This window comes from Lindgomyces ingoldianus (genome assembly GCF_010093535.1).
Source record: "Lindgomyces ingoldianus strain ATCC 200398 unplaced genomic scaffold BDR25scaffold_12, whole genome shotgun sequence".
Lineage (NCBI taxonomy): Eukaryota > Fungi > Ascomycota > Dothideomycetes > Pleosporales > Lindgomycetaceae > Lindgomyces > Lindgomyces ingoldianus.
Genome location: NW_022985173.1, coordinates 523857 through 546501, shown reverse-complemented (window position 1 = coordinate 546501; position 22645 = coordinate 523857). Strand labels below are relative to the sequence as shown.

Genomic DNA, 22645 nt, shown 5'->3' with positions numbered 1-22645 from the left:
CGAGCTAGCTACGGGGGCGAGGTGCGACTAAATACATGAGGGAATAGGGGTAACAGCAGGGGTCGGGGCCAGGTCGAGGTCGGGGCCGATACGGGGGCCTTCCGGACCATCCGAGATGGAACGATTCATGAGGATCGTTACAATATCGTTAGCTTAGTGTCCTCTAAACTCTCCCAATGCTTGGAGTGTTAGCCCGCACTGCTTGCAATTGAATAACTGCTAATTAAAACCTTCCTATTATCTAGTTCTTTATAGTGCTAATCTAAGGGCGCATAAATATGATATCTTTTCCAGCAACAGATAGGTACTAAATCTAGTTATTGCTATCAGGGTTAAGAACCCGTATTTAAGTTGTTAGCACGGCTAGACTGCTAGTAAGAAGCACCTTGTCACAGGTAGCCTTGTCGGGATTGCGCAGTTGATCTTTACGTTGCCGTTTGGTGAGGAGTAAGCATGCAGGAGAGTACTCTGTTGGGGCGGAGGACGAGCATGCGGTGAGTGGTTGCGTGAAGGCGTTCATAAGGGGAGGCAATATAGTCTTGCCAGAAGAGCGCTGGCTTGGCGGAGGAAAAGATTTATCGTTGCAGGTTGATTTCTTCAAGCCCTAAAGGTTCATCTTGGACAAAGACGCACAAACTAGGTGTCGCCCCTTTCTTAGGTTATGATCTTTATACCCGCAATTTAGGAGATTTTTGGTCTGTTTGAACTCGTGCATGAGTTCTATGTTACAGAGCAGCATTTCTATGTTACAGCAAGGATATCTCATTCTGATCATTGCATGAATGTTGAGTCTGCATATTTAGTTTTCTTGTAAAACCTGAGTTCTCTCTCTCCTCCTACCGGTTCTCACCTATCAATCTTCGACAAAAGTGTCATCAACCATTATCTTAGTAGAGATATCCTCCACCATTCTTAACGTCTATGCTGAACAATTAAAGAAACTCTTTTAATTAGCTTCTAGCAGTGGTCCCCTACCTAGCCTGGACATAGTGTTTGATGTCGCACGTGTCTCACGCGATATCATACCCATGTACTGCACTATTCACTCATTAGGCATAGCTCCTCTCTCGTACAGTATATAGTCAGCCCAGAGCTCTATTGAGCTCCTCAGACCTTACAATACACTCATTCCACCTTGTTTGGATCTCGCTCCCTTGTCGAGTCGTTTGCCATATGTCCCCTCCTCAGCTCATGCAAGATTTGAATCTATGACTACTATCCCGACTACACGGGGCCCCACAGAAATTCGCCGTTGTTTTCGTGAATGAGAGACTAATTCCTTCCATTCATAACTAGAATCTAAATACGTCATCGCAATTTCTATGCCCATTCCAGCAACACCAGTTTTTAACTCGCCCTCGTGAATTTTATTATCCTACGCGTGAAAGGAGGGCTTGCACTACCAATCCTCGCCAACTTTTATTCCAACGCCCACTTTGGCATCTCGGCTTCTGGTTTCAACGCAGCGCGATTTGATCTAAAGAGTGAAATATACCGATATCTCTACGAACATGGATGACGATGAATGCAAGAAAGTCGTTAACGCGTCTCTCAATGCCAGGACCTTTCCCGGAACCCTCCTTGACTCTGTCACTTCTACTCTTCGAGCAGCGATCTGAGTTTGGATGTATTTCTTTATGGTCAGTTTGACAGAGAAACCGCCCACAGGGGGAATGAATACAGTATTTGTCTAGCGAAAGGGGCAACGTAGCTAGAAGTAGAATGCATACAATTCCAGCCCAAATTCTAAAAATATATAATAGACACAAAACCGATAAGATGCAGTGCAGCCAAGACTGAGCTGCGAACTCGCAGCTCGCCCTGGTGCCAAGACCTTACAGCCACAAAGCCAACTGGCGCTGTGTGGCGCTTTGCTTCCCCGCCGTCAAGCTTCTCTGATATTTGATACATTCCAGGGTTGCCGGAACTCATTCTTTCTCCAATCTTGCATCGCCTACTGTCTTCACCGAACAGTTACAATTTATGCAGAATAGGTTCACTAGGTGTGTTTCGCATAAGTTTCCTTCCCTGGACCATTACTTCACAGTCCATGGAGAACTTCATTCAATCCGACCCAAAGAGTGCCGCTTAATCCCAGTGGAGAGATGGTCAGCTTTCTGCACTGGGAATAGTCAACATTACCGTATACCCAAGCCAATCGAAGAGAGATCACAAGGATACTATTGATCCGCGAATGTAGCCATCATCGCCGTAGTTGCAAGCGGTGCATTCTCCTAGCTATCTCTATACGAGTCTGCTAAAAATTGAGAGTAAAGTTGTTGTATTAGATAAGGAGCGCAACTCTAGCTATATACCTTTAGCTACCTAGTAGCTCCTGCATTAGTTGGTGTAAACATCTTTAACTGGTGCTGCCTCTTTAATCCATCCTGCTTGCCACGCCCTACTGGGTATACCTGCCATTTTAATAGAGTCTCCCTAGACTCTATAAGCTGCCTTCTATACTACATTTCTAATATCTCTCGCAGGTGTCGCGGTTAGATCCTAACAAAGCATTACCCTTCTTTACTATAGTTAACATCTTAATAGTCTTAAAACACTCTAAAAGCAGCTACGTTCTTAGACTGCAATAACTATTACTGTTAGAAAGCTACACCTGTATATTTAGCAGATACTAGTAATGCTTTTAAATATTAGAATTATGTTCTTCCTAGTTAGACTGCTTATCTTAATCTAGGATTGTACAAATTGTTGTTGAGGCGGGACAATAATATAAAGTTAGGTACCTGTTTTTTGTTTTGTCTAGGAGGGATTTAAAGCTAAGGTAGAGTAGATGCTTTTGTAACAAGTTAAGCTAGGATCTATGCGGCTGTAAACTATACTGTTGGAGCGATTGCGCTTTATTTGAAGGTGTGAGAGAGATGGTGTTAACTTGTTCTAGCAACAACTACAACGATCACTAATCATCCGCATTTTCTAATTATCGCCGCTAGACTGCTTAAACGTGATTAGAACTAGGAATTCTGCGCAGAATAACTCCTATATCCCTGTCTCTAGAAATAGCTCCCTAGTAGCTTTTTACTCTAAACAATAGTGTTATTCTTAAAATACTCTCTAATATATACAATTCTCACGAGAATCTCTGATACATACAACCATAGGACCCAGCAAAGTCTGAACCCCGTTCGATCTTCGATAGACAACCTTGGTACCGGCGGATTAGTAGTTGCGTGGGTGACCAGCAGCGAATACCTGCTGTTGTATGTTTTTGTCCTTTTTGGTGATTGGTCAGGACGAATTATTTGGACATCAACGCGAACTGGTTGAAATTTTGGAGTTTATTGTGGCTGTACTTCATCAGTCAATACTATATTTTTCTCCTGTTTTGAAGCATTCTTATTACTTGGAAAGACGCTCTGAAGAACTTGCCTCCCCGCCCCTTGCCTCCCCGCCCAATCCCTCCCTCCCTTTCACGAATCACCATCACAACTGAATCCCAGCTCAAGCAATAATCTCATTTGTTAATAGCCACGGAATACTTTGTATCCTATTTAACTCCGCATTAGCACCTCTTGAAGTCCCCTCTTTCCGTGATCAATCGATGAATCCTATGCAATATACAGGACGAACCTAGCCTTCATCAGTGATACCATGCGCAGAACAAACCTGCAGCCCACATGTGAAAAAAATATCGGATGGGGAGATGCTTTCCATAGAGCATTATGCGTCGGCCAGGTCTCGGGACTTGCGTGATATTGATGTTAGAGTTGTAGCAACGGGGTAGAGGAGTGAAGCTTCTGGAATGAACACCTACGCAGATTCGAGTCCTTCTTCATGGCCACCTGTGAAGTCAAGTGTGGCGCTGTGGCTCTCGACATCGCCGACCGACAGAATGCGCACAGCATGACGCTCGCAGTAAGGGCTGTCGTCGAGCTTTTCCGGCTCGTCAAGTGCGAGAAGGAGATCCATCGGGAAATCCTCGCCTTCTCCGTCTCGCACGATCATCGGTCAGTCCGGATCTACGGTCACTACGCTGTGATTGATGTGGCCAAAACTACCTTCTACCGCCACCTGATCCATGAGTTCAGCTTCTCGGCTCTAGAGGGGAAAGAGAAATGGACGGCGCACAAATTCACGAAGAATGTTTATGATGCGTGGATGCTAACTCACTTTAAAAGACTCTGCTTAGCTGTTAATGATTTGCCCCCTGAGTTAGACTTTAGTGTCCCACCACTCCTGCAAGGCTCCGGGCTTTCGCAAGGCTTAGCATCCCATCATCTTTTGCAATCCTTAGCGGAGTCGGCCTCTTAGTTAGAAGATGATGGTTAATTAGGTAGCCTTCCTGCCTACAGTCCTCACAATATATAACATTAGAGAAGAGCATTAGGTAAGAGCTAGCGAGTATAGATAATATAGATCAGCTAAATTCTAAGGCCTTTAGTTTACTTAGTAAGGGCTTGCCCTTTACCCACTCTCTTAGAGACTGTAGTTCTGTCTAGAAACCACCCTTTCCCCAGCAAATCTTTTTGTTAAACTATAACCTAACACTTTCTTTGTCGCAAGAATCAAGCACAGTGTCTTCAACCATCAGTATACTATACACATAGGATATAGCCCAAACCCCCAACAAGTCGCGCCAGAAGCCTGGAGAGTCCTAGAGGAGAGTCCTAATAAAGCTCTCTAGGAGGAGAGCTTTGTCAGGATAATACAAGTTCTTGTCGCAATAGAATCTCTGCATCGATAACAGATCGTTTGGGGGAGTAAGGCAGACATATGTGCTTCGAAGCAATATGTGAAGCTATGTGAGGCACCAGAGACATGAGGAACTGCATTGTATTGTCTTGCTAGAGGAGTCCTTTGTAGGAGTCTATATACATGCGAAATGAGTGGGTGAGTCTTGGCAACAGATCATGGTGACGACGCATACGACTATGATGACGACGCATCCGATCATGGTGACGACGCATGCGACCATGGTGACGACGCATCTGACTATCGTGTGATTACTGCAAACACAATACAACTCTTTTAGAGCCAGAAAACCCTGCTGGGAATTAGAGCCGCACGGAATTTTCATCCAGCATCTGGTATCCGGGGATTTCCATGGGGTTAATCCGTTGAGTTATCTCGTCGTCTGGAAGGAGGCAGGGCTTCCAACGGGCCGTACTACGGTCCGTACAAAGTGAACCGTAACGGTCACGTGTTCAGTACGAACGTACTGAGTTCGTGAGCCGTACCGTACAATTAATAATGCCCTAGGTACAGTACGTAGTACGGATTGTATTACCCTTTTAGGAAGTTTGTATAGGGGTTCTGGAGGGGTAGGAGGGCTCTGGTGAGCAGAAGGCCTGCGGGCGCTTAAATCTCTTTCTCAAGGGTTTAATCTATCTACCTGTAGTCTGTCGTCTTAAAAATGCCTATTACAGACTATTTTCTATTACAGAGTTATCTATCCACGCCTCTTGCCGCCTTATAGGCCTTATCTAGTCCTATCTGCTCTTGTTACTAGGGAGAACTAGTTATTTTATAGTTAATTAGACCTTAATCTTACGTCTCTAGAGACCCATAGTCTTAGCTGTTTTAACTAGAGTACAGCGTACTTTAATTAAATCATACTACTTGTACAGATCACGTGAGCCGTAACAGTTACAATACGTACACCTACCTCTCCTCCTCCCTGTCGTACGAACGTACACAAAATCTCACCCGTACAGGCCTCAAAATCGCCCAATCGTACAGTACTACGCCTCGTTGGAAGCCCTGGAAGGAGGTGTGGATCGATTATACCGTACGACCATAGGGCGGGGCGAAAACCTGCCTCAACCAACTTCTGTGCGGCGAGGTCAAAATCAGATTCAGAAGGGATCAGCATATAGCTCTAGGTTATATTCGTTAGTACAATCATTAGCAAGCGTAGGAGAAGGCGTACATTAAGTAGTGTCCCCGCTCCGAGAAAGCCTATCGCCTGTTCGCCCAAACAACTACCTTGACAGGATGCATCGCCCGAACGACAGATTCGAAAGCCATTGTAGCAGTGCGAGCAGTAGAAGACTGGCTGAATACGGGTTATAGCCTGGCACTAGAGGTGATTGTAATTAAGCTTCCTGGCAGTTGAACACATGAAGACCGCGTGACAGTGGGTTTTATTGTAGAGTAGGGTAAAGATGCTACACGAAAGTGGAAGCGGAAAACAGTTTGCTTTATCTCAGCTTTATCTCAGCAAGCTCCTTCTTTCCCCATCCGTCTGAGCAACCCTGCTAGTCAACGCGAACCCTGGCTAGTCGCCTTAATAGCGCAAGCCCCATCTCTCTAGCTAATAAGGATGTAAGAAAGGCTTTCTCTTCCTAGCTATCTTAGAGACTTTTATAATTATTTCTTAAATACTATAACTTTACTACTTACTTTTTATATAAAAGGACTTTTTATTACTAATTTATCTATATTTTTGTCCTTTAAACTCTACAAAACTTTACAGTAGTAACTATATTATATATGTAATGAGGTAGGCGCCCTGCCTGCCAAGCCGATACTATACGACTTTCCCCACTGTACTAAAAGGTACGCACGAGAATACTTAAGCTAAGTATTCTCGCATAGTATAATATATATATAGATAATGCTAGGGCTAGCACTAGCACTAGCGGTTGTCTCTCGTCTAGCCTAAACCTCTATAAGCGAGAGAAGGCCACGTGGTTGACCGTGACTACTGTAAGGCCGGATGTCCCAGAACGGGCCAGTATGGCCTCACCCGACCTGTTTGGAGGTCACATGACCTGTGCTTCCTATATAAGCATGAATCCTGACAAGCGAGGCTTGGCAGCGATTCGTCTCTATCTTTCTCCGAAACCTTGCTCTCAGTGCTATCCGTGCTATCTACTATCCCATCTTTACACCTACCTCGTTACACATATGGGAGTGCGTGGGGACTCAGAAACCTGGGAATGCCATTGACACCTATAGGCCTTGTATGAAAGGACATCAGAAAACTACTAAGCTAGCTAAGGGGAGAGGTGCGACTAAATACTTGGGGAATAGGGGTACAGCAGGGGGCAGGGCGGGGTCGGAGCTGATATGAGGAACCTTCGGATATAAGGTTCGCCAGGTAACTTTGAATGGAATGATTCCAGCGATTCGTTACAAGAGGTAGGAGATTAAGACTATATACTTAAGGTGATCGCAGACTTCCTTAAGGGAAGCCTCCTTAGAGGTCCGCATTTATATATTCTTCAAGCCATACTGATAAACTCGAAATTTCGCCACCCGGGATGAAGAGTCCGCCACATACCATCCCATACCATGCTATGCTGTCGTCCCGTCTATTCGCCACATGCTTAGAAAACCATCCCCATATTTCCGGCCACCATCCACAGCCAGTATTCATTCGTATCCTGAACCGTTATAAACCACATCACGGCGCAGTCCTCAGTCTATCACGCACTATGACATATCCCTCAACCTCTGCTGTTCCTCTAGCGTCAACGCTTCATACTCCTCCCTAAACCCCTCTGTCTGTGCCGCCCTCCCGAAAAAGTCGACTAGGAAAGCCTGCGTCTCATTATCCTGCTGTCTGCTCATTCCCGGTTCATCATTTGCAAAAGCCATGAGCTGTTCCTTACTCATCGCTGAGCTTAAATCCTCGAACGGATTCGGTTCATCTTCCCAATCCCCATCATCACTCCCCTCGTCCGCAAACTCCGCCGCCGCCGCAGCAGCAGCAGCATCGATTTGACGATTCGACCCACTCGCGCCGGACAACTCCACGATCAAGACCTTGAGGATCTTGAGCGGTGAGGGGACAACAGTATACTGATCCGGATCTATCATATTGATTAACCCATGTTTGAAGCGGTCTTCGAACATATCACCGAAATCAAGAAGCTCATTTAACAAGCAATTGAAAGGTATGACATCCTGCGCTTCGCGTTCCGACTCCGGATCCGAGAGTAGTTCGAAGTCGTCTATGAACGCGTCGCCGCATTTTGTCAAGTACTGAGAACGAAGAAGACGAATACGAAGGTCTTGAGTAGGAGAAGGTGAGAGCTTTTGCTTACTTGCTCGTGCGCGGCTGCGGGTCATGATGCGGCCGTCTTGGGGGACGATGAGGTCTCCTTTGACTTGGATGTGGGATAGGCGTGGATCTTTTAGATCGTAAAGTTTTGAGAGGGCAATTACGCTGCAAAACCGTTAATGCCTGAAATATGGTGATTACTAGAGTTAGGAGGGATTATACTTCTGTCGTATCTCGTCATAACCGGCGAAGTTGATTGAGTTCTCTAGCCACTTCGACAGCACTACCTGCAATCCGTTCACGCCATCCAAGTCCAACTGTGACAGAAAGTCCACAACTTCGCCGGCATTAGCAAGACTTAGTCTCGCGAACACCAGCGTTAAGCTCTGGATGAAAGCTGCGTGTGTAGCACTACCGAGCCGCACAGCCACGGCCCTCAGTAGTTGCGGAAGGTATGGGCCTAGTCGCTCGCCACCCGCCTTCTCGACAACTTCAGCAGCAAGTGCTCCGACTTCGCCGGCAGCAGTATCGCTGACGCTAGCTGATAGCAGACGATCGATGATGACGAGAACAACTTCAAGACCACCCTTGCCAGTTTCGTCGCGCCATTCGAAGAGCTGCTGATGATCGTGCGCAATGATATTCTTGACGGCCATAGTAGCAGACTTGAGGAGCTCGTCGTCCGAAGAGCCGAGAAGAAGGCGGTTGAGTTTTGGCATAGTGGCTTGAACGAACCCGTTCGGAAGCGGCTCAGAGCCATGTTCGGCAAGGACAGAGAGGAGCTCAGCCGCAAGCTATCGTAATTAGATATGCACTGCAGTTAAAGAAAAGTTGATAACTCACATTAGTCAACGCATTCTCCTCCGTCATGTTACCAATGTCGAATGCTCCGGTTAGAGATGGAAGAACCTTGGCGCACAGATTGATGTATGCATCACCACCAAGCGCAGCAATCTGACTTGTAACATCCTCGAAAGTTTCATTGACCAGCATTGTTAATTGGAAGTTATTCGCGCCGTGACTTGCAACCGTGAATAGTAGATCCAGACCAGTACCCGTGAGACATATTCTTATGTCAAGAAGAATGGCGTCTCGGAGCGTTTCAACCAATGTAACCATCAAGTCGTCACTCTCCGCGAGTTCTTGCATGTCCTGACCTTGGAGATATGTTGAAATTGCTGTGATGATGGAATTCTGGAGAGGTTGTGTGATTGTCGAGGGAAGAGCCTGAAGGTAGTACTGGAGAGCGCGGATACAGGAGACTTGAACCACATCAGAGTCGTCGTTAGGAATCGCGTGCAAACAAGCCTCGAGGAAAGAAGTCGCCACCTCTTGAAGAGCTCCACCAGAAGTTCTCGTGAGGCTCCCCGCGACTAGATGTCCGCGTGCCCTGAGGAAGACATCAGGTTGTTGCATCGCATAGCGGATAAAATCGATAAATCCCTTGGCTGCATCTGGCCCAATTTGCTTGTCGACATCTTGGAAATCCCCGAGGAGTTGGTTTAGAATGTACAATGCGGCCTCCTTAGCTTTCCAACTGGGTGTTGTTGAGTACAGAGAGCGAGTGTAGGAGAGAAGCCCTTCAACGGTTGGCTGAGTAAGCCATTCGCCAAGTTTGATAACGAGGTCTCCACAAGCCGTCCGAGGGGTATAATTCGCCGTGACACTGGTCTCTTCAGAGAGGAAGATGTTCACATCTACATTCCAGAGACCCTCCTCTTCCGTAGTGATTTGGGCATAGGCAACAGCTAGCTTCATGACCTCAGTGACCCACGAACCCTCAGCCCCCTGTTGATTTTGAAGTTGCTGCTCGAGCTCAGATCGTACTGGCGGCGCCCGAAGACACGCCTGCATGAAGTCGAGCTCCTCAAGGACAAGGAAATCTAAGGTGTAGGGCAATCCGTCGGCGTCTTCCAATCTGCTGTCGCGGTCCTCTTCTATGTACATCTGGTGATATGCTGCTTGCAGCGAGGAAAGCTCTTCCCAAGTGGCAGAGAATAGGACCGGGCTTTGTGGTGAGAGCATAGCAGGAAACACGGATCGTATCCGCATGAGGACCTAATTGCTGTCAAGGTCGGATGCATAAACAGACAATGAATATGACCCACCTTGACGACCTGGAGCTTCAGGGAGACCATTCCCCTGTGTGTTTCTGCATTTGGCGCATCCTCGCTCTCCTCCTGCTTTGACGGTGGGTTGGGCAAGCCCATCTTCATGACGCTGATGAAGAACGGGAGCCATTGGCTAAGAACCTCGTCGGCGAAGGCCTTAACCGCGGCTTTGTGATCCTCCATGACCATCTCGAGGATATCGAAGCAGCCCCTAAAAACGCCGACTGCCAATGCCCTCAACGTGGCTTTTCTTGCATCATTGACCGCCACGTCGTACACGACCTTCACAAGATCCCTCGCCACTGCAAAGAACTGCTCATCATTGAGGCCATCATCGACAAGCTCGTCCAGCACCTTCAACGCACCATGAAGCTGGCCATCGGTCCCATTCGGAATGACATGCATCAACTTCGAGAGCAAGTCCGGCCATTGCTCGGGGAAGTCGACGCTCGCAATCTTGCTCACGACATAGCTGGCAGCCGTCTTGACTTTGCGGTCCAGGTGATTGTGGGTCGCGATTTCCAGGAGAGCCTCCCGTATTCTTGCCTTATTCTCGTCTGAGATCAGAATCTGCCCTTTGAACTCGTCAAACTGCGGACTCCAGCCGGCCAGCACAAAGGTCTTGAGATACAGCAGGGCAGATTGCCTGATATTTAGCGGCACGCTCTCGTGGGACGCGATGGCGACGAGGCCAAGCGGGAAATCTGCATGACCGTACGACGATGCAAGCTGCTGCTCGGCTTGTTTGCGGGGAGCATCTGAGGAAGACTGGGTGGCGGCGAGCAGTTGGGCTAATTGCTCCTCCATGGCTTGGGGCGGACGCGAGCTGCGACGTGGGGAGGGGCTTGGCGGAGGTTCAGCGCTAGCGGAGAGGAATTGGAGGGTGGGGGACGTGCTAGGAGTAGCTCGACGCGTGGGTGCAGTGAGAGGCAGCAGTAGAGGTGAGAGGGAGTGATATTTCGAGGGACCGGGGGTGGTCGGAGGGGCAGCCGCTTTGAAGCGTGACGCGAAGGCGGGGTCGTGTGTTTGAAGGCTGTGGAAGCCTGAGGGGGGGCCGACAGCTGGCAGAGAAGCCGTTTGCTGGAGCACGAAGGGTCAGCGAGACTTGGGCTAGGGAAAGTGTTTGGGAACGTGTGGTGGTGTGGGTTGAGATAAGCCTGTCAATAAATTTTGGCGTGGTTATTGACGACCAGGAACCGCGATGGATTTCACCCGAGCCCGAGCCAGAAGCCTCAGTCTCCTGCACTCACCGCCAATCGAGGGGCGACACCATGCCAGGTGTACCTAGCAAACACACCAAGATCGAGAACGACAGACACGCCTTCTGGAAGGCGCAGGAGCACTCGTTGCGGAGCTGATCGGGCATCCGCTACCACAGGGCAGGGCAGAAACACCCACCGATAGAGCACAAGAAGGATCTGATTAGGCCAGAAACAGGCATTTCCTTGACGTCCCCTTGGTTCTAGCAGAAGGATACTCGCCAGAGTAGTAGTAGATCAATCCAGCCAGGCCATATTCTGTAGGATGTGATAACTGACTGTCCTTCACCCCGACTTCCTCGACCAACTCCAAAAGGAAAGGGCAAACTACAGCTCCACCAAGCTACTCCTATCGAGCTACCATCTCTCTCTCTAACACCCCCAGCCACAGCCATGACCATCCCCACCTACCTCACCACCCTCTCCCACTTCACTAACTTCCTAACCGCCTACATACACACCCTCCTCTACCTCCGACACCTCTACCCCCGCCCCACCTTCCTAACCTCGCGTTTCCATAACACCTCCGTCTACCAATCGCGCCACCCCGCTGTCTGCGAATGGATCACCGATGCCGTATCCGCCATCCGCACCGAACTCCTCGCCGGCACCGTTGCCAAGATCGCAGTAGTCATATACTGGTATGGTATTGCCGATGATGGAACAGGGGCAGGTGGAACAGGCACAGGCGGAGCCGGGACAGTTGGGGGTGGGGGTGAAGGTAATCCGAAGGTCTTGGAAAGGTTTATGCTGGACGTGAGTTCGTTTCCGGTCGTAGGGAAGGGGGAGAGGAATATGGAGATTGGGTGGGAAGGCGCGCTAGCCTCAAACGAGGACCAGGACTCCGACCAAGAGCAGGAACTCGATATGGAAGGCGCTGGTGCAAGTCGGAAGGGGAAGGAGAAACAGCGGGAGAAGCTCAAGGCTAAAGCATTAGATGTGGATGTCGACGTCGACATGTCCGAGCAGTTCCGCGCCGCCCTTATTACGCTTACAACACGCTGCTCACAGCTCAAACCCTTGCCGAAGAACTGCTCGTTTAATATTTCATTGGAGCTTAAAGATGAGGCGGATATCGATCCTCCGGTTGGCCACCCGCAGCCTTGGATCCCCGTGCAACCCAGCCTGCAGAAGACTGGGAGGAAGCATGTGCAAGCTGAGGATCAGACCGACGAAAGAGGCAGGGAAGAAGGACAAGATCTCGGGGGTGTGCGCACAACCCCAATTCGGACCGTCGAAGCGGGCGTGTTTAGATTTGAGACGTGGATAGAGGAGGGTAAGGCGAAGTTTGAGCTGGAACGTGCGCCGAAGATCGGCCTCGCGAGTTCTGGGGGTTGATGGTGAAGAATATGATCGAGAAAGACTACTGTATGAAGGACTGGGTATGCAGAGGACTCACATCCCTTGCCCCATACTATTAGCGTTACAGCCCACCTAAGATAGGCCTTAGGGATTGAAAGAGCCTTGCTGAATGTTAGCAGGTAGCCACAGAACCTACCAGGGTCTGATTCAGGACAGAAATCTGCAGCCCCATTAACACTCCCTCCAATTCCAGCACCTGACTTGACATATTGCACCATCTTTGTCTACATCTTGCGGTAGGCACCTCTCTACGGTAGGCACCTCTCTACAGTAGATCCATCACTACGGAGAACACTTCTGGGAGAGATGCTATTATTACCGAAAGATTCCCCTATTGGTATCAAGGTCCTGAAAATTCAAACGCCGTCCCGCACGAATGCCAGTGAACACCACGCTACCTTCATAATACCATGCAGTCTAGTGACCAAATGCCAGGACAGAGCTAGTCCACTCTGAAGGCTGCACACATACACATCCTATAAATTACTATGCACACCTAGCACACACTTTTCAGACACCCGGTCTCCTTACATTCGGCTGCCGAGCTTCTGGTGGAGCTCTCTGCCCTCGCAGCCTCACCATCTCCGCCAAAGCCTCTACACGCCTCGGGGCGGTATATCTCGCCTGTTGCTGGTGGTTCTGATGCTGATTCAGCCATTGGTGTGCTCGCTCGATACCTTGATTTGCTTCTTGTATTCGCGCTTGGAGCATCATCAACTGCTGTTGGTCGTTCTGCTCTGGCGCAAGTGGGGCTGGCCTACGCGCTAATGGGTTGCGTTGGTGTTGCCCTTGTTGCAGTGCCTGCCAATTTCTACGTCGGGTTAGGAGGTCGGTAGATGCCAAACCACGCATCTGGAAAGGGATGAAGGACATACTCTTGTCGAACCTGATGGAAAGGCTGCGGCTGTGCATTGCCTTCCCTCACCAGAAGCGGTGGGGCTTGAGCCTGAGCTTGAGGCAGAACAACGTGAATTGGGTGAGGCCTGTTAGCGAATAGATTAAGCGGATTGAAGGCTTGGGGGTCATTCGCTTGTTGCTCAGGATTGAACGGAAATGGAGGTGGAGGCGGGTGTTGGGGTGGTACATGTACCGCTCCAACTGGGATCACTCCCGCTGGTCGGGCACCCAGTATGTTTCCTTGCATCATAAATCCAAATCCCTGGTGACGGGCTTGCCCCTGCTGTCTCCGTAAATCTTCCTCGCGGCTTACAGCATCGGATACTTCGACCTTCAGTTCTTCTTCAGAGATTTCGGGATGTTCAGTGCGAAGTCGGGCAAGCACCTCTGCTTCTGCGTTTCTGACCTCTTGTTCATGTCGCGTTTCAACGTTGTCGTGCAAAGGACAACGATTCGCCTTGTTTTCAGAGAAGTGGTTGTAGTCCTTCACATCTTTAGAGCAAACATAGCTACGAAACAGTTAGCTAGGCCATACAGCAGCATGAACAACCTCGAGGAAGGGTGTCTACCATTGCAAGTTCCCGCATTTCGTGCACGTCATCTTGTTACATCCATCGCTTTTAACGAACGGATTCTTGCACCGGTTACACTTCCGAATGAGTGCCTCTGACATGGCCTCTTCCACGACATGCCTAATCGTGATCTTCCCGTCCTTCTTTGCCTCCTCACAGCTCTTAGGAACGTGTGTTTCGGCATTGCAAAGGCGGCAGCTCGTCTTGCCGCATTCCGGATTCTGGCATCGGAATTCCCTGTCCACTTCAACCGGTAGGCACTCTGCCTTGAAGTCGCAGAAAGGGCATTCTCCGAGATTCTCGATGCATGCGGCAATAATATCCTCCTGCTGTTGTAACCGTTCAAGTCGCTCGAAAGACTTGCTTCCCAGGAACTCTTGCAGCTGTGTTCGAGTGAAGCTTCCTGTACAGTCCTGTATCGCCTCGCATTTTGGACGACATTTGCCATTCCCCATCTGCATTTCCACAAGGCTCCTAGCGCAGTCTTTGCAAAGCAAGTGGAGTTGGTCGCCATCGCAGGAGAACATTCGGTTGATAGGAAACTCATCAAAACAGAGCTGGCTACGAGCTCGTCAGCCCCGAGCATGTCAATAAGGACAAACGAGAATACTGACCAGTCACTTATTTCATTGTTCTGCCGTGCGCGGAAAAGATTTTCCTCTTCGATCTGCTGCACTTCCATTTCTCTGCGCCGTTTGGCTGCGCAAGGTATTTAGCTCTTTCAGCTGATAGTAGAGGGATGTGTGATGATCTTAAACACATACCAATCTCCTTTTCACGCTGTCTCCTCGCGGCTTGAAGCTCTCTTAGGAGATCCTTCGCGTCGAATTCTGGCCCCTCGCCGTTTGTGCGCTTTGATAAAGTCGACTCGAATTCGCGTCGTTTACGCGGATTGATTACCTTCGTAAAACCAGAGGTGATACGGGTGTAGTTTTGTAGCTGACGCTCCAACGTGCCGAATGTCTTGTAAAGTGTCTTGTGAGTCCTAAACGTGTTGTCAATGTGTCGTGCAGGAATATGTGGGAACTCGTCCTTAAGGAGGTTCAGACTATATGGTTTAATCGTTAGTATGTATAGTTCATATAGTAAGAAATTCAGCAAACGAAAAGCGTTCGGAGACATAAGTGTTGCTAGCGTGGGTGCATGGTATTGGAGCTGTCCCATGATTCATGGCGAGAACAGCAGCCTCGTAAGATATATTGAGAAGGATGAGCTGGCAAAGGACCCGTCATATGGAATACCATCTGGAGAAATCACACTCACGCGTTAATGCGGTAGGAAATGTTCTGGTCCTTTTGCCCGTCCTTCTCAAATTCAGAGGTATCGTCATCGTCGTCATTGCCCCTCTTCCTCTTGCGCTTACTGGCTTCATCGGTCTCTTTTGGGTAAATCCCCTCGTCCAGAATATGGGTGATGAGTCGCTCACACTCTGCCACCGTACGTGTGCGATCGCCGATACGCTCCTTGATAAGGTTGAGCACGTGATCGATCGCAATGTCTGGTAAAACGTTCAGGACCATTTGGAGGCACTGTGCCTCGCTAACAGCCTCGCTAACAGCCTCAGCATTTTCAACAGTCAATCGTGGATGCGCACCATCTGGTGGCACGTCGACGTCCGGAATGTCTTCCAGAGCAGTCAGGTCGATTGGGTTGTATTCGTCTTGGCCGTTGATTTTGAGAAACTCGTTGAATAGAGCAAGGTCGTTGAGGTCTTCAGGCCGGGTGTCTTCGGGCAATGCCTCAGATGAAGTCCCCTCATCGTCTGATAGTAGGTCGATAACTTCGCGGTAGTAGTGCGCATCCTGTGCCATCTCTTTAACGAGAGTGAATTCAAGGTTGGTTTGCAAGATCCAGGCAGATGGTGGTGGAGGAATGAGGTCGGCGGGGAATACAGAGTTCCAAGGCTGAGACGCAGAAGCTCACGAACTTATGTGATTGAAGGTCAATCGGGAGCGAATTATTCATTGAATGGGGAGCAAACGGGAGAAAAGGTGAGGGAAGTGACAAAAGAGCCGCGATTTAGTGATCGAACGATTAAGAGCAGAGGTAGTCGACAGCCTTGCCGGTCAACACAACACCACAGGCGGCCCCAACACGTGATAAAAGGCTGAGGGAAGAGATCGGTTAAACATAGGCTGCGCCGCACTGGCAGTTGAATGATGCCGGTGATCTGGCTGCTGGATAGAGGCGTCGTTAGAAGCTGCGAAGCCCGGGCGTTTGCTCCGGAGTGACTGTGGAAGTACCTGGGAAGGCACGCAGTCCCACGTGCACAGTGAGGGAGGGACAATCATGTACTACGCAATTTCTTAGCGTCTATGGTGGAGATTATGCTGTCAACGACCCGGGAGAAGAGGGTGATGTTGAACACGGCCTTCCCTCCTCACCAACTTCGTGCGGCGTCTCCAGGATGGGCACGGTTAAAGCGTCCCCGACTAAGCGCTTCGTGATTAACTAGCACGCAGTTGGCCAGGAGCAGTTTGAGCTCAAGGAACCTTGAAAAACACAAATGTGACGCAATTCTTAAACACGCACGAAGGCGATTTGATATGCTTCTCGAACATACTCCCACGGTTCCGTAAACCTAGTCTTTAGGTAATAGTCTACTCCTCAAAGCCAACAAGCGCTGCGCATGACCACCAGAACCGTCTCGCTTTCCAACGGCCCACATCGGAAGTTGAAGGGAATGTTGGAAGGGCGCGTTTCACAGCAAGGACGCCAGTAGAAGATATAAAGAGGGTGCTAGAATCAAAGGATGATATAGTTACATTAGAATGTCCTAGGTTAGTGAACATACCTTTGCACTTTAAAATATCCCAACAAGCGTGAAAATTCGTCTTTAAACTTCATATTGTCTCCTACTATACTACTCCAGAATCGTAATAATGGACCCCACTCTAGACCTACCAGATGGGGCTTGTCCAACCCTCGCACTTGTCCATCCGACTGAGGAAGAGAAACTCATTCAATTCAAGCTCAATGGTGTTGAATGGCGCGGTGCTCTCTCGCTGCCGGCATACCTGCGCCGGGAGGAAGTCCTGTCGAAGCAGTCACTGACCCGCGACGGTGGCATCACGTACTGGATTCTGGTCGATACTGCAGCCAAAGAGAACCCCCTGGACCCATCTTCATCCGCTCGTTTACCGCTTGCGAGCTGCGAAACCTACCGAAAGAAGGCTCTTGTCTGGCAGGATGGCAAGGTACACGAAACCATTTCCCACGGCATCGGGAGTGTATTCTGTGCGCCGCATCTGAGGAAGCGGGGCTATGCGGCGAGGTTGATGCAGGAGCTTGGGAAGTTATTGAGAACGCATCACACGAGCAAGCAGACTGAATCGTGGTTTTCTGTGCTGTTCTCTGACATCGGCAAAGTAAGTGGACAAGCACATGCAATTGGGGAGCGTCGCGCTGATGACGAAAAGAAATTCTATGCGGAGCACGGCTGGGAGCCATTCAACTCTGCCCACGTATGCATCCCGGCTGGAGTATCGGAGTCTCTAGATGCGAACAGCCTCCCAACCGTTCGACCGCTTCGTAAGGAGCATCTTGCGGAGCTTTGCAAAATTGATGAAGCGTTGGTTCGAAAGACCCTCGAATCGCGGGCAAAGAATAGCAACACCGCTGTTGCGCTAATTCCCGACATAGAAACCATCCGATGGCACCATGCTCGTGAAGATTTTGTCGGCACAGAGCTCCACGGAAAGACTCCCGATATCAAGGGTGCAATGGTGGGTTCCGAGAAAGGAAAGCGGATATGGTGCTACTGGACGCGCATGTGGTATAATAGTAACCCTGCAGAAGCCAAAGGCAATACCCTGCATATTCTTCGTTTAGTAATTGAAGATGAAGGTCGTAATGATTGGGAGAGATCGGGAAGGAGCCACATGAACGGGGCCGCGCCGGACCACAATCACGATGCCGCAATTGCATCCCTACTACTGATGGCACAACGCGAGGCGCAAGAGTGGAATATGGAGGAGATAGAGGCTTGGAATCCGTCGTCGGCAATGATGGCAGCTGCACAGAAGTTAGATCCTAACGCAAAGGTGGTTAACCGCGATATGGAGAGCATCACGAGCTTGAAGTGGTTTCCCTCTCACGATGGGCCCGTGGCGGATTCAATAGATTGGATCGGGAACGAAAAATATTGCTGGTGCTAAGAGTCATTCCCGTATGATACTTTACAGACAGAGGGATATATCAACTAGATGGTAGTCACACCGCGGAGCAATTTGTGAAGAACACAATATGATGATTGACACTAGTTACGCAAACGATTATGGTGAATACGGAAGCAATTCAACCTAGGACTACGGAAAACAGCATCACAAACCAAAGGGAAGGCAACGAGTTGAAGAATTTTCACAAGCGAGTCAAAGCGCACAAAGTAAACTAGAAGTAAAAATTTGCTATTATCGCGCACTAGCATGGCCAAGTCAACACTCTGATCCAAAACAAAAAGTCCAAAAGCCTGTCAGATTTCACTCAGTGTCCTGTCGCTCAGACCGACCGAAGTACGAGCCTAATTGACTGAAGATCATCGCCACACTCGCCAAAGCAAGTGCAAATAAGGCCTCACTCCGAGACACCGAGGATTCAGCTCATCAGCCAGGTTGGAGATTCTGTGGCTCTTGTAGGAGACTCAGAAGAGGACGATACCTATAGAATAGATTCTATGAAGTCTGCGGCATGTTAGAGTTGACTGAAACCTTGGGGGACGGGAGGAACATACAAAGTCGACATGAAAGAAAAGAGGATTAGGTCCGGGGGAGGGCGGCATTTTATGGGAGGCATAGATGGTCCGTGCTAGTGAGATTATATAAGTACGCGAGCCTGTTCTGGCTAGCCGCAGCTTCTTCCAACCCTGCGGCCGATTCTGCCGCTGTAGACCGCCCATCTGCCTGAAAATTCCTCGGAGCAGTCATCCGTGCGGCAGGACATTTCAGCCGCGGGGCCGTTTTTCACCCGAACTTGTTGAAGAGCAATTGATGTCCCAACGAGACCTTCCTGTTCCTACACAGAACCCTCCGAGCTTAGGCAGGACTTACGCAGCGCCATTCGAACTCTTTCCCTTGCTACATTCTTGTGCTTAGCTTACTGCCACCTCTTCTCTACCAAAGTTGACCTTCATATCCCCACGGGGTTCGCATGACTAGTGTCTGGCTTAACCGATTTGTCTTAAAGTTTTAGTCCATATCTCCCCTCTTTTTCTGGTCCTTTGAAGGAAACTCACTCAATTGAGTTTTCAATTGGGTGCTCAATGTCCTCCCATACTGCCTCTCAGCGCTACCTCAGCACCCGGGGGGGATCGTATGATGTAAGCGCCTTCCGACAACCTATACTTACTGCATGAAGATGGTGCTAATGTCCCCAGCTCTCTTTCGAGGAAGCTGTCCTCAAGGGACTCGCCTCTGATGGCGGGCTCTTCATCCCCGAAGAAATACCCTCCCTTCCCAGCGACTGGGTCTCTAAATGGCAGCACCTATCATTCGGAGAACTTGCATACGAAATCTTCTCGCTCTACATCTCTCCTTTCGAGATACCCGCTACCGATCTGAAAGATATCATACGCCGCAGCTACTCGACCTTTCGAACTGAGGATGTAACGCCGACGGTGACCCTGGACAAGGACAAGAACATACATCTGCTAGAGCTCTTCCATGGGCCAACGTTCGCATTCAAGGATGTCGCGCTGCAATTCTTGGGGAATCTGTTTGAGTACTTCCTTGTGCGCAGGAATCAGGGGAAGACTGGAAGGGATAGGGAGCATTTGACGGTCATTGGCGCAACAAGTGGTGATACTGGTTCCGCTGCTATCTACGGTCTTCGAGGCAAGAAAGATGTCTCGGTCTTCATTATGCATCCGCAGGGGAAAGTGAGCCCGATTCAAGAAGCCCAGATGACAACCGTCATGGATGCGAATGTGCACAACTTGGCTGTGGATGGCACCTTCGATGACTGTCAGGTACGTTTCCGCTACACCCTATCAAATGCGCATTCCTCTAACAGCAGTCCAGGACTTCGTGAAAGCTCTCTTCGCCGACCCCGAAATCAACAAGACCCACCGCCTCGCTGCCGTGAACTCTATCAACTGGGCTCGCATCCTCGCGCAAATAACGTACTACTTCTACGCCTACTTTAACCTCATCCGCAAACCCTCCTTCCTTCCCGCTTCTACCATCCGGTTTGTTGTGCCGACCGGCAACTTCGGCGACATCCTCGCTGGTTACTTCGCCAAGCGCATGGGTCTACCCGCAGAAAAGCTCGTCATTGCCACAAATGAGAATGACATCCTTCACCGATTCTGGCAAACCGGCAAGTACGAAAAGAAACCAGTTCACGGGAAAGAAGCCGAGGGCGGTATTCCTCAAGACGGCGTCAAGGTCCATGAAGACGGCGTGAAGGAAACGCTAAGTCCGGCAATGGACATCCTCGTCTCGTCAAATTTCGAACGACTCCTCTGGTTCCTAGCTTACGAAGTATACACCACATCATCCGATGCTGTTGCCCAGCGGCGGAGCCAAGCAGGCGAGCATGTCCGATTGTGGTTAGATGCGTTGAAGGCGGAGGGAGGATTCAACGTTGACCAACAGATTCTAGCTGCGGCTAAGAAGGACTTTGAGTCAGAGCGGGTGTCCGACAGGCAGACTCTCCAGACCATCACTGAGATCTTCAGCTCGCCTTCTTCACAAGGATACATCCTAGATCCACATTCGGCTATTGGCATCACGGGCGCCCTTCGTTCTGCGGAACGAGCCACACCACCTAGCACACATCACATTTCGCTAGCAACAGCACACCCCGCCAAGTTCAGCAGCGCGGTTGATATGGCACTCAATGGTCAAAGAGGTTATTCTTGGGATGTAGTACTACCATCAGAGTTTGTCGGGCTTGAAGACAAACCGCGGAGGGTCAGCAATGTCAAGAAGTCCGAGGGGTGGGAAGGTGTGAGGAGGGTGGTTGTTGCGGAGGTAGAGGCAGAATTACAGGCTGTAGAGAGAGCCGGAAAATAACCCAATTTTTGGACAGATGATGGGTGACAGAGGCGTTTGGGAATGTGGTCTGAGTTAGCTTCCTGCCGTGGATGGATGGTTGGAAAAGAATCCATGCATGCATTGTATAGATCTCATTTAATGCTTCGTCACGAAATCCTATTCAACATTTGAGGTTGATGATGATGATCATCATCATGACCAAACTATGGTGTTTGATTCGTTTGTGTATTGTCTTTGTCGAAAATAGCTCATCGACACCGTGGAAACCGCCCTCCGTTCTTGGATTGTGCCATATTTTCTTTCCCTCTACGCTGCATTGCTTTTAGCTTTCCAAGCGCTCCCCCCTTTCCAGAAGTTCCGTGCTTTTCGACAATGTCGAATTTTTAAGCACAGTACATGGTCATCGCCGGCGGGAGCATTAAGCCCACCATGCCACAAAATTGCAGCGCATTTCTCCAGAAATGCCCATGGGGCACATTTGTAAGTAGACATCCACAACATGGGGTGAGAACTTTGGTCGAGCGGTGCAGGAAGTGGGTCGAGAATTTTAGCCCAAGACTGGCGAAGCATCAAGGTCACTGCGGCAGGTTATTTCTGGTGTTCCGGGATGTTGTTGTGATATGTGAGGACAGACCCGACGGAAGCGGGTTTATGTACCTCAGTCGCCTCCACTGTGCAGGAGTCAGCTTTATCGTGTGCCACAAAGTTAGCCATCGAGACACTGAAACCCTATTCCAGGGTTGGTCAGGAATCATGTATATCGCAAAATTTTGAGCAAGCAAGGAACTTTTTGGTGCGCCCGTTAGTACAAGGTGCCAAAGATTTTCTTCACTGGACATTCCTGGCTAGCTGCTGCGGACTGCTGTGAAAATTGAAAGAGGAGAGGGAGATGTATGTACTGCATTTTACCACCTAACGTGGGATATGAGAGGGATAATTTAGGATTGAAAAATCGGCGTTTTGTTCACACTCGCTGCGATTCTAGCGAGAGATTTAACAAACGGAATCTACATGATTATGTCCCACGTCAAGTGAGAATTAGAAGTCCCGGCCGGCAAGAGTAAGCGTTAACATAACTAAAACAGTAATTATAGAATTGAGTCTCGTTCGAGAACTTCGATAGTGGAGATGGTCATTCAAAATCACATCAACGAACGTTACTAACTAGCATAGCGTCCATACAATAAGAACTCCGCTCTGCACGTAGAGCAAAACATTTCAACATATCTTCACTCACTGTATGCCTCCTCCAGAGGTGTTAGACCTCGGTGCTATTTTTCTTGCCTAGTCTCTCTCTATGAAACGAGAGAAACACGAAGTTGAATAGCAACTATAGCATTCAGACCCTTCGGTATTAAAACATTGGCAATGTCGAAGATAATCTTATTTCTACAGCAAAGGTGCCCCTAAAGAGTACATGGGGGTGGGACTTCAAATATTTGGAACCTAAAGACAAAGTGATGGTGCTCTGGAGATCAAAGGCGGT

The 22645-nt window shown here is 49.2% G+C and overlaps 7 protein-coding genes across 7 annotated transcripts, besides 16 other annotated features; 4 read left to right on the top strand and 3 right to left on the bottom strand.

Annotated features, from left to right (window-relative positions):
* Positions 1 to 836: 836 nt before the first annotated feature.
* Positions 837 to 858: a sequence feature (Protein overlapping with rRNA (BDR25DRAFT_353809, KAF2472070.1) was converted to a misc_feature.).
* Positions 859 to 975: 117 nt separating this feature from the next.
* Positions 976 to 1009: a sequence feature (Protein overlapping with rRNA (BDR25DRAFT_353809, KAF2472070.1) was converted to a misc_feature.).
* A 37-nt stretch (positions 1010 to 1046) lies between these two features.
* Positions 1047 to 1095: a sequence feature (Protein overlapping with rRNA (BDR25DRAFT_353809, KAF2472070.1) was converted to a misc_feature.).
* A 39-nt stretch (positions 1096 to 1134) lies between these two features.
* Positions 1135 to 1206: a sequence feature (Protein overlapping with rRNA (BDR25DRAFT_353809, KAF2472070.1) was converted to a misc_feature.).
* A 34-nt stretch (positions 1207 to 1240) lies between these two features.
* Positions 1241 to 1375: a sequence feature (Protein overlapping with rRNA (BDR25DRAFT_353809, KAF2472070.1) was converted to a misc_feature.).
* A 60-nt stretch (positions 1376 to 1435) lies between these two features.
* Positions 1436 to 1451: a sequence feature (Protein overlapping with rRNA (BDR25DRAFT_353809, KAF2472070.1) was converted to a misc_feature.).
* A 60-nt stretch (positions 1452 to 1511) lies between these two features.
* Positions 1512 to 1690: a sequence feature (Protein overlapping with rRNA (BDR25DRAFT_353809, KAF2472070.1) was converted to a misc_feature.).
* Positions 1691 to 1767: 77 nt separating this feature from the next.
* Positions 1768 to 1954: a sequence feature (Protein overlapping with rRNA (BDR25DRAFT_353809, KAF2472070.1) was converted to a misc_feature.).
* A 91-nt stretch (positions 1955 to 2045) lies between these two features.
* Positions 2046 to 2117: a sequence feature (Protein overlapping with rRNA (BDR25DRAFT_353809, KAF2472070.1) was converted to a misc_feature.).
* Positions 2118 to 2173: 56 nt separating this feature from the next.
* Positions 2174 to 2238: a sequence feature (Protein overlapping with rRNA (BDR25DRAFT_353809, KAF2472070.1) was converted to a misc_feature.).
* An 854-nt stretch (positions 2239 to 3092) lies between these two features.
* Positions 3093 to 3231: a sequence feature (Protein overlapping with rRNA (BDR25DRAFT_353809, KAF2472070.1) was converted to a misc_feature.).
* A 35-nt stretch (positions 3232 to 3266) lies between these two features.
* Positions 3267 to 3305: a sequence feature (Protein overlapping with rRNA (BDR25DRAFT_353809, KAF2472070.1) was converted to a misc_feature.).
* Positions 3306 to 3361: 56 nt separating this feature from the next.
* Positions 3362 to 3397: a sequence feature (Protein overlapping with rRNA (BDR25DRAFT_353809, KAF2472070.1) was converted to a misc_feature.).
* A 35-nt stretch (positions 3398 to 3432) lies between these two features.
* Positions 3433 to 3471: a sequence feature (Protein overlapping with rRNA (BDR25DRAFT_353809, KAF2472070.1) was converted to a misc_feature.).
* A 56-nt stretch (positions 3472 to 3527) lies between these two features.
* Positions 3528 to 3542: a sequence feature (Protein overlapping with rRNA (BDR25DRAFT_353809, KAF2472070.1) was converted to a misc_feature.).
* Positions 3543 to 3588: 46 nt separating this feature from the next.
* Positions 3589 to 3611: a sequence feature (Protein overlapping with rRNA (BDR25DRAFT_353809, KAF2472070.1) was converted to a misc_feature.).
* A 175-nt stretch (positions 3612 to 3786) lies between these two features.
* BDR25DRAFT_366825 (uncharacterized protein) lies at positions 3787 to 4355 on the top strand. The gene has a single exon (XM_033696975.1). It carries the CDS (start codon positions 3793 to 3795, stop codon positions 4267 to 4269), a length of 477 nt encoding a protein of 158 aa, XP_033548910.1. The 5' UTR covers positions 3787 to 3792; the 3' UTR covers positions 4270 to 4355.
* Positions 4356 to 4498: 143 nt separating this feature from the next.
* BDR25DRAFT_366821 (uncharacterized protein) lies at positions 4499 to 6132 on the bottom strand. The gene is made up of 3 exons (XM_033696974.1): positions 5888 to 6132; positions 5609 to 5836; positions 4499 to 4756 (listed from the first exon to the last, which is right to left on the bottom strand). Exons 2-3 carry the CDS (start codon positions 5828 to 5830, stop codon positions 4613 to 4615), a joined length of 366 nt encoding a protein of 121 aa, XP_033548909.1. The 5' UTR covers positions 5831 to 5836; positions 5888 to 6132; the 3' UTR covers positions 4499 to 4612.
* A 958-nt stretch (positions 6133 to 7090) lies between these two features.
* On the bottom strand, positions 7091 to 11208 carry BDR25DRAFT_259457 (ARM repeat-containing protein). The gene is made up of 5 exons (XM_033686586.1): positions 10075 to 11208; positions 8810 to 10024; positions 8189 to 8760; positions 8010 to 8131; positions 7091 to 7775 (listed from the first exon to the last, which is right to left on the bottom strand). The coding sequence occupies exons 1-5, from the start codon at positions 10882 to 10884 to the stop codon at positions 7396 to 7398; spliced, it is 3099 nt and encodes a 1032-aa protein (XP_033548908.1). The 5' UTR covers positions 10885 to 11208; the 3' UTR covers positions 7091 to 7395.
* Positions 11209 to 11307: 99 nt separating this feature from the next.
* BDR25DRAFT_302864 (DNA-binding protein) lies at positions 11308 to 12827 on the top strand. Its single transcript, XM_033689892.1, has one exon. The coding sequence runs from the start codon at positions 11730 to 11732 to the stop codon at positions 12672 to 12674; it is 945 nt and encodes a 314-aa protein (XP_033548907.1). The 5' UTR covers positions 11308 to 11729; the 3' UTR covers positions 12675 to 12827.
* Positions 12828 to 13509: 682 nt separating this feature from the next.
* BDR25DRAFT_221227 (uncharacterized protein) lies at positions 13510 to 15978 on the bottom strand (the record flags this gene model as incomplete). The annotated part of the gene is made up of 5 exons (XM_033685024.1): positions 13510 to 14104; positions 14165 to 14728; positions 14782 to 14866; positions 14947 to 15215; positions 15431 to 15978. The coding sequence occupies 5 exons, from the start codon at positions 15976 to 15978 to the stop codon at positions 13510 to 13512; spliced, it is 2061 nt and encodes a 686-aa protein (XP_033548906.1).
* A 964-nt stretch (positions 15979 to 16942) lies between these two features.
* On the top strand, positions 16943 to 18533 carry BDR25DRAFT_333511 (uncharacterized protein). Its single transcript, XM_033692843.1, has 2 exons — positions 16943 to 17535; positions 17587 to 18533. The coding sequence occupies exons 1-2, from the start codon at positions 17050 to 17052 to the stop codon at positions 18322 to 18324; spliced, it is 1224 nt and encodes a 407-aa protein (XP_033548905.1). The 5' UTR covers positions 16943 to 17049; the 3' UTR covers positions 18325 to 18533.
* A 586-nt stretch (positions 18534 to 19119) lies between these two features.
* Positions 19120 to 21310, top strand: BDR25DRAFT_342090 (threonine synthase-like protein). The gene is made up of 3 exons (XM_033693681.1): positions 19120 to 19481; positions 19539 to 20129; positions 20182 to 21310. The coding sequence occupies exons 1-3, from the start codon at positions 19425 to 19427 to the stop codon at positions 21175 to 21177; spliced, it is 1644 nt and encodes a 547-aa protein (XP_033548904.1). The 5' UTR covers positions 19120 to 19424; the 3' UTR covers positions 21178 to 21310.
* The last annotated feature ends 1335 nt before the right edge of the window (positions 21311 to 22645 follow it).

Excerpts from the sequence above, each read along its gene's own strand:
- BDR25DRAFT_366825 (XM_033696975.1), top strand. The coding sequence starts at position 3,793 with ATGGCCACCTGTGAAGTCAAGTGTGGCGCTGTGGCTCTCGACATCGCC.
- BDR25DRAFT_366821 (XM_033696974.1), bottom strand. The coding sequence starts at position 5,830 with ATGCTGATCCCTTCTGAATCTGATTTTGACCTCGCCGCACAGAAGTTG. Across the intron at positions 4,757-5,608 it reads GAGAGGTAGGTGTACGTATT|CTTCACATATTGCTTCGAAG; the intron begins GTAACTGTTACG and ends TGCCTCACATAG.
- BDR25DRAFT_259457 (XM_033686586.1), bottom strand. The coding sequence starts at position 10,884 with ATGGAGGAGCAATTAGCCCAACTGCTCGCCGCCACCCAGTCTTCCTCA. Across the intron at positions 10,025-10,074 it reads TGAAGCTCCAGGTCGTCAAG|GTCCTCATGCGGATACGATC; the intron begins GTGGGTCATATT and ends GACAGCAATTAG. Across the intron at positions 8,761-8,809 it reads AGGAGAATGCGTTGACTAAT|CTTGCGGCTGAGCTCCTCTC; the intron begins GTGAGTTATCAA and ends TAATTACGATAG.
- BDR25DRAFT_302864 (XM_033689892.1), top strand. The coding sequence starts at position 11,730 with ATGACCATCCCCACCTACCTCACCACCCTCTCCCACTTCACTAACTTC.
- BDR25DRAFT_333511 (XM_033692843.1), top strand. The coding sequence starts at position 17,050 with ATGGACCCCACTCTAGACCTACCAGATGGGGCTTGTCCAACCCTCGCA. Across the intron at positions 17,536-17,586 it reads TGTTCTCTGACATCGGCAAA|AAATTCTATGCGGAGCACGG; the intron begins GTAAGTGGACAA and ends GATGACGAAAAG.
- BDR25DRAFT_342090 (XM_033693681.1), top strand. The coding sequence starts at position 19,425 with ATGTCCTCCCATACTGCCTCTCAGCGCTACCTCAGCACCCGGGGGGGA. Across the intron at positions 19,482-19,538 it reads CCCGGGGGGGATCGTATGAT|CTCTCTTTCGAGGAAGCTGT; the intron begins GTAAGCGCCTTC and ends TAATGTCCCCAG. Across the intron at positions 20,130-20,181 it reads GCACCTTCGATGACTGTCAG|GACTTCGTGAAAGCTCTCTT; the intron begins GTACGTTTCCGC and ends ACAGCAGTCCAG.